This window comes from Egretta garzetta, unplaced genomic scaffold (assembly GCF_000687185.1).
Source record: "Egretta garzetta isolate BGI_Z169 unplaced genomic scaffold, ASM68718v1 scaffold474, whole genome shotgun sequence".
In the NCBI taxonomy this organism is placed as follows: domain Eukaryota; kingdom Metazoa; phylum Chordata; class Aves; order Pelecaniformes; family Ardeidae; genus Egretta; species Egretta garzetta.
Window position 1 is genome coordinate 70865 of NW_009259524.1, and position 7952 is coordinate 78816.

Sequence of the window (7952 nt, forward strand, 5' to 3'; positions counted from 1 at the left end):
CCTGCTGAAGAATCATAGAATGTTTTGGGTTGGAAGGGACCCCTAGAGGTCATCTAGTCCAACCCCCCAGCAGTGAGCAGGGACATCTTCAACCAGATCAGCTTGCTCAGAGCCCCATCCAACCTGGCCTTGAATGTTTCCAGGGATGGGGCCTCCACTACCTCTCTGGGCAACCCATTCCAGTGTTTCATCACCCTCATTATGAAGAGTTTCTTCCTCATATCCAGTCTAAACCTACCCTGGTTTTGTTTAAAACCATTACCCCTTGTGCTGTCACGACCGGCCCTGCTAAAAGGAAAGAAGTCTTCACTTGTGCTTGATAACTTGATTTGTCTTGCTGTACTGCTGTGCGTCTTTCTCCCTTACTACATTTCTTTTTACCTTGCTGTTTTTTGGGCAGCTTTAGCAGTTTTAAGAAGATCAAGGATGGCAAACAGTATTTCAAGCTACATTCCAAATGCCTATCTGCAAAAGGAGAAACTGCATGTGTAAGTATTTGACAGAGAAAAAAGGGCGTAGAAATGTAGCATTTACTCCAAAAAAAGAGAGACAGTGCAAGCTAGGCACTCAACTTCACGATTTCTCTAGAATGAACAAGGTCTTGTGTTTCTTTTGTTTGTCTACTGCAATCTAGGAGTGATACCACATGAAGAAATCACATGTCCTTAAGAACACAAACCCCGAAGATCAGCGCAACAACAGTATTTTTCTCGGCTATGTATTTTCACTGATGCCCGGAGACCTCTTCACTGGGTAACTTCCAAATCATCTGCTTTACAATCATAAAAGCAGGGCTACATTTTTCTGTTATTTTTAATAAACAGATTTTTAATACCCTCCCCAATTTTTAAAAAAGTAAAACATATTTTTAATACAACAAAAACCCCAACTTATTCTAAGCTGAAGTAGCCCCGCTTGCTCCAAGTGGAGGACTAGACTAAATGATCTCTTAAGGCACTTTCCAAAATTATTCTATGAAACTAAGACTCAATGATTAAATACTTGGTGACTAGTTACAAAAGCCAGAATAGGAAGAAACTATGACTTGGAATTGAAAAAGGGAAAAATTACTAATAAAGTGTTTTTATAGAAAGCAAGTATCAAACAACATTCTTTCCTAACTTTAATGCTTGACTTTAAATTTACTATTGTTGCAGACGCCTATCTGGAAGAACTCAGAACTCTAGAGCGGTATCAGTTTTTGCAGAATGTATTACAAAAAGATCATGTGGACAAAATGCAGGAAATACAGCATGGAAAAACAAAAATAAATACATTGTTTTAAGAAATCAACCCAAAATACCAATAATTTTATGAATCTGAAGGGAAAGGCTCCAAGAAAATGTGGCAAATAGCTTTGTCCAGAATTTCTTTTAATAATTTTGGAGACTTATCTATGCCAAAGCTGCTAATTCCATTTCCTGACACATATGAAGGAGTTACGTTGGCAACTCAGGTCTGCATAAAGAAAATGTTATGCAGAATGGCTGGCTGTGAAGTTTCTCACCTTGTACGACAACTTGGTTGCTGGGTACAAGTATTTGTTGTCCATCTGTGGTCTGTGCATATTGTAAAATGGTGGTGCCAGGTTGGGTTGCAGCAGCATTGGTCATAGTCAACGTCTGGAGACCTTGTACTCCATCTGTACCATTATTAGACAACTGTATTGCTCCTCCTTGGGTAATGGCAACTGAAGACAAAAAGAATTGAAACAGCATTTAAAACACTAATTTACTCATTAACCTACAGTATTAAACCTAGATATGGAAGAATACTGGTCTGAGTGAAATCCCTTCAGCACTCTCAAATCAGACACATGGCTGTAACGTACATTCAAGAAATCATGCCCTGAAAGTAAGTTTTCAATTTTTCATGAGACCCATTGTGCTGGTTTTGGCTGAGAATAGAGTTCATTTTCTTCATAGTAGCTACTATGGGGCTACGTTTTGGATTTGTGCTGGAAACGGTGTTGATCAACACAGGGATGTTTTTGTTACTGCTGAGCAGGGCTTACACAGAGTCAAGGCCTTTTCTGCTTCTCACCCCACCCCACCAGTGAGGACACTGGGGGGACACAAGAAGTTGGGAGGGGGCACAGCTGGGACAGCTGACCCCAAATAACCAAAGGGCTATTCCACACCATATGACATCATGCTCAGCATATAAAGCTGGGGAAAGAAGGAGGAAGAGGGGGGATATCTGGAGTGATGGCATTTGTCTTCCCAAGTAACCGTTACATTTGATGCAGCCCTGCTTTCCTGGAGATGGCTGAACCCCTGCCTGCTGACAGGAAGTAGCAAATGAATTCCTTGTGTTGCTTTGCCTGCGTGTGTGGCTGTTGCTTTACTTATCAAGCTGTCTTTAACTCAACCCAGGATTTTTCACTTTTACTCTCCCAATTCTTTCCCCCATCCCACCGGAGGGGAGTGAGCAAGTGGCTGTGGGGTGCTTAGCTGCTGGCTGGGGTTAAACCATGACAGTCCTTCTTTTGGCACTCAACGTGGGGCTCAAAGGGTTTGAGACAATGACAGATTTGACGGGAATGTGCTAGATCGAATTTACAGCTGTTACTGCTGTTTAGCTATTAATGGGAAGACTTTTGTGCTTGCCATGGGGCTTGCCTGCCTTACTGTGTATTAAAGTCTAGTGCTTGTTTGTGGCTGCTTTTTGCTTTCGCTGCTTGCTGTATTGCTTATCATCTCACTCTGCTGTGCCCAGGCACATTTTGAGAAGAGCCATGGCGATGTGCCTGGGCTGGCAGATGGCCAGAGCATCGCTGTGTTCCTGTGCTGCCGCACTGGACAGGCTGGAACTCCAGTGTGAACTCAAGTTGAAGGGACTGTGACCAGTGGATGAGTCCACGTAGGAGCAGGACACCCCGAAGCATCCGTGGCTGTGGATAAGCCCATGCCAGAGCGGGTACATCTCAAAGCATCTCAGGCCATGGTTATGTCTGTGCTGCAGCAGGTATACCTCTGAAGGGATTGTGGCCCAAGGATAAGTCCATGGTGGAGAAAGTACACCTTGAAGCATCTGTGGTTGTGCATGAGGTCATGCTGGAGCACCTCAAAGTGTGTGGCCATGGATAAGCCCATGACAGAGCAGGTACACCCCTGGAGGGACTGCAGCTATGGGTAAGGCCATGTTGGAGTAGGTTTACTTCTGAAAGGACTGTGGCTGTGGGTAAGGCCACGCTGGAGCAGGTACATCTCTGAAGGCATTGTGGCCCATGGAGAAGGCTATGCTGGAACAGGTCCACCTCAAAGCAACTGTGGCTGTGGGTAAGTTTACACTGCAGCAGGTATACCCCTGGAAAGACTGCGGCTCATAGATAAGGCTCCATTTGGAGCAGGTACACCCCTAAGGGACTGCAGTCTGCTGATAAGTCCAAGCTGGAGGAGGGGCAAGGAGAGTTCATTGCAGTGTTAAACCTTATGGTCAGATCCAAAGGGACCAGGGCAGGAGACTGTAATGGAAATACCTTTAAATAATTGTAACCCATGATTTGAATTGCACATTATAGGAATTACTATAGCAGAAACCACCTGAATCAACAGAGGAAAAGCCTTACAAAATGCAGGGCAAGTGCAGCAGTGACCCAACCTGACCTGGCTTTGGTGCCCAGTAACTCTGTGCAAGAAAGCACCTCCCCTGTCCTGACAGACCACTATAACAGCTGGAGCCCAAAGTCATGGACTAAATGAACTCAATGGTCATTTTGTGGACATTTATAGACATTTTACAGATATTTCACAGGTGTGATCCATAGACTAAGGAAATAATATCTGTGTATTGTATCAAAGGATGGGAAGAGGGGTGGTGGGTAATGAGGATGTATTGGATAGTGTGAGATCTGAGCATGACGTAAATGGTATGGAATAAGGGGTGGAAAATGTGCTGGCTTTGACTGAGGTAGTTAATTTTCTTCACAATAGCTAGCATGGGGCTGTGTTTTGGATTTGTGCTGGAAACGGTGTTGATCAACACAGGGATGTTTTCGTTACTGCTGAGCAGGGCTTACACAGAGTCAAGGCCTTTTCTGCTTCTCACCCCACCCCACCAGTGAGGACACTGGGGGGACACAAGAAGTTGGGAGGGGGCACAGCTGGGACAGCTGACCCCAAATAACCAAAGGGCTATTCCACACCATATGACATCATGCTCAGCATATAAAGCTGGGGGAAGAAGGAGGAAGAGGGGGGATATCTGGAGTGATGGCATTTGTCTTCCCAAGTAACCGTTACATTTGATGCAGCCCTGCTTTCCTGGAGATGGCTGAACCCCTGCCTGCTGACGGGAAGTAGCAAATGAATTCCTTGTGTTGCTTTGCCTGCGTGTGTGGCTGTTGCTTTACTTATCAAGCTGTCTTTAACTCAACCCAGGATTTTTCTCACTTTTACTCTCCCAATTCTCTCCCCCATCCCACCGGAGGGGAGTGAGTGAGCAGCTGTGTGGTGCTGGCTGGGGTTAAACCATGACACCCACATTTTTGGGGGGACCAAAAACTACAGCCTAAAACACAGATTAGTTTCTCTGATAGAACAGCATCACACAGTGGAACTATAGTCTTCCCCCCAGGAATACTTTTTAATATGTTAGTTAAGATTTACTTCTTGGTTGGTTTAGGTCTTTTCCTCAGTCCTTTCTTTTTTCTTCTCATCTGAAATTCCTCTCCCTTTCCATGCTTTATGCCCTTCAGTCTCCTCTGCTGTTATTGCTATCAATTTTGGTTTTCACGTTCTGCTTGCTTTGGCATTTTTTTTTCTTCTGATTGTATCCCCCCATCTCTACAATTTCCTCAGCACCTTCCTAGCAGTTTTCATTCATACACATCCAGTTTCACACATTTTTTTTCCCCTCAAGCACTCTTACTTTGTTGGTTTTTTTTCCTTTCTTTCCCTCAATCCTGTCATGCAGGTATACTGAGATATCACTCCTCATTTGCGAATCCACAGAATTTCACTGTGTTCCTATATACAGACACCCCAAAATCTCAAGTATCTGCACAAGCAGTTATTTTACAATTATGGTAGGAAAGTAACCACATCAGTTTCAATAAAATTAAGTAGGGTATTAGGCAAAGTGGCTAAGGAGTAAACAGAGATACAAAATTTTAAAGAGATTTTAAGAGAAAGATGTAAACAAATAGTTCTTTCTCCCTTTTGTACATTTAATACTGTAACTAATGAATCTAATTATCTATCTATCTAATTATCTAATGAATAAAGAAAATACAGAAACATATATTTATTGCACATTTTAAATAAGGTTTCCAAAGTTCTTATTTTTTTCAGGACTTTCTAAAAATGTAATTGCAGACTGTAATGTTTTTTCTATGACTGTGGTTACAATTTTGTGAACCAGGATTAATAATCTGCCAGAAAAAAAAGAAACTTCTGAATTACCTCATCTGGTTCCTGAAGTTAAAAAGTTCGTAATACCATTACGATTAATTCATATTTTGCCTCAGGATGCATTAGCTGCACTAACTGGCCAGCAGTCCCAGAATGTCAATCGAACATTTCAAATACTTACAATAAGAATGTGTTTAAAAGGCATGGTTATCAAACGTCAAATTAATCTTATTTTCACCTCCTGTTTTGTCCTAGTCCAAACAGTTATAGAAATAATAGTTCTTCATCTTCTCATCCCCACTTACTAGCACCACTGAGAAATTCAGACTACATACTGTACTGCCCACTGCTGGTTTGGTAAATGGGAGTTGGCACCGTAACAGTGGCGATGGCAGGTGCTGCTGTTTCCTCTTCAGACTTTTCTTCTTCGATCCTTGGCACTCCTGGGGCGTCTGAGGACAAGTCATTCAAAATTTTTCTGGCAAAGACAGTGTGTTGTAGAGATTTTAATAAAAATTGGAAAAAAAAAAAGGTCTATTTGATACATAATGCTGGAGAAAACTGAAAAATGCAGTAAGCCAGCAAGGAAAATATGGGTGCAGAATGAAAAACCCGCACTATCTTCAAACTCTTATTGGAGAGGGTTGTTCAAAGCGCCATGCACAGGCGGGCAAGGGAGCCAGCACAGAACAGCCGTGCTTATCAACACAAGATACAGGTGCTTCTCAACAGGTTCTTCTCAACCCAAGATACAGGTATCACAACTTTCCCTTTTTCTGAAAAACATGCTTCTCTCTCATCCTGAGAGATTTTAGCCACACCGAGACTTGAAGAAAGCAAAAGTATGTAAAAACCTATCTCCTCACTTACATCAGGGGAACTGCTCCATTCAGAGACCGTAAAGGCCTCAGAGCGAGTGCTTGAGTATAAAAGAAGTCAGCAGAAACGCTTGTAAAGAGCAACCAGCTTGGATCCTAGCACCTGCCTGGGAGATGATGCCGAAGGTTTGAGTGAAGTCACACAGTTACATTTAGAGGTGCCCTGCCTGAGAAAGCTGTGAGTTTAGCATGGGTAAAGGAAAGAACAGTTTCCTTCATTACTTCCATGGGTTAATTATCCAAAGCCAAAACTGCTAAAACATGGCTGCTACAGGTCCCACTGAACATGACTGTTGAGACTGACCATAGCAACTACTGCAGTTTGCATCATTTAGACCAAACACTGTCCCTCGGAGGACTGTCAAGCCCCTCTCACTGCTGGCATATTGTATTATTTCACTGCAAAATGCTACTTAAGTAAAGGGCAACGTTTTTTGTAATTCTCATATGTTTTCCTGTGGACTGTCACTAGAACTCAAAGTGTGATGAAGCAAACACAGCAGTAGACACTGAGCTCCAAGACAACATAAATTTCTTAAATAAGGCTCCTAAGGCTTTGGGAGCCAGAACATCTGTATGGAGCTATTTGGGGAGAGCAGTCACTCTGCTAAGCAACTTGACAAACAGAGCTTTGCTGTTGCTGTTTTGACTCCGTGTGCATGCAGGAACCCCAGCATTGCACAAGCACTCCACTGTGCCAAGCACCATTCAGACAAATAAAAAATTCCCATCCAGAGAGTTTGCAATCTAGGTGTTAGATCAGAAAAACTAGTGGACAAAACGGATGAAAAAATATGGAGAGCGCATGGAGGATGAGGAACAAAACCCAAGAAGCTCAAAATTGAAAAGAAGAAACTACAACTCACCACTTCTTAAGCTCATGTCAGATATGAGCTGGTGGTTAAAACCTACCTTTGCCATCATAAAGATGGATTTAAGATAGAAGGTAAGGTGGCAGCTTTACAAATATAAGACCTATGAACTGCCATGGGGAACACGGTATACTTCAGTAGCAGGATCAAGGTGGACCTTCTGAGGAAGAGGTATAGCTCTTCAATTCTGTGAACCTATCTGTACCTATCTGGTCTCTGGGACCAGTTACAGCAGCTTGCATAATGCCAACTGGGAATTCACTAAACGCAGCTGTAGTTTGGCTCAGCCTTTCTGACATGACCCCTACATTGGCCCAGAGTCGGAGCTGCACACACGAGTTTTACAGTTACAAAGTTTTGCTGAGTCACGAGGATCTGGTTTGAGGACAGAGGCTGTGGTATGGCATCAGTGCGTGCAAAGGAGTCCATCTCAATGAGAAGTTTGCATGCACAAGTCCCCTCTTCTCAGTTTTGCTGCTTGTTTACTTAGCTCTGTTGTCTCATGATATACAGCCATTCTTCCATATATAGTAAAAGCAAGTGTCTCACTGCAGAAGCAGACTGCAAGGAAGTCTGTGGCAGCCTTGAAGTTAGCAACACTGCTCTTCACAAAAAAAAAAATATTTTCCCAGACTATTATGGCTAGGGATCTTCAGCAGTCATTTTCACTATCTTTACCAGAACAGCCTTGAAGGCTGGAGAAGGTAGAAAATAATCTGCAAGTGCTAAAAAAAAAATAAATGGGTGAGATATGCTCAGGCCTAGAGTCCAGCTTATATTTCTATGCTCAGGCCTAGAGTCTAGCTTATATTTCTAACGCGATACTTCTAAAGAAAAACGGAGCATCT

At 42.9% G+C, this 7952-nt stretch overlaps 1 protein-coding gene across 1 annotated transcript in view; it reads right to left on the bottom strand.

The window, feature by feature from the left end:
- Window positions 1-7952, bottom strand: part of CREB1 (cAMP responsive element binding protein 1) — a 20868-nt gene that overhangs the window by 6342 nt on the left and 6574 nt on the right. The window contains exons 4-5 of the mRNA XM_009637475.2: window positions 5690-5832; window positions 1508-1690 (exon numbers count right to left, since the gene is read on the bottom strand). Of these exons, the coding sequence (XP_009635770.1) occupies window positions 1508-1690; window positions 5690-5832 (326 nt within the window). The remainder of the gene's footprint in view (window positions 1-1507; window positions 1691-5689; window positions 5833-7952) is intronic.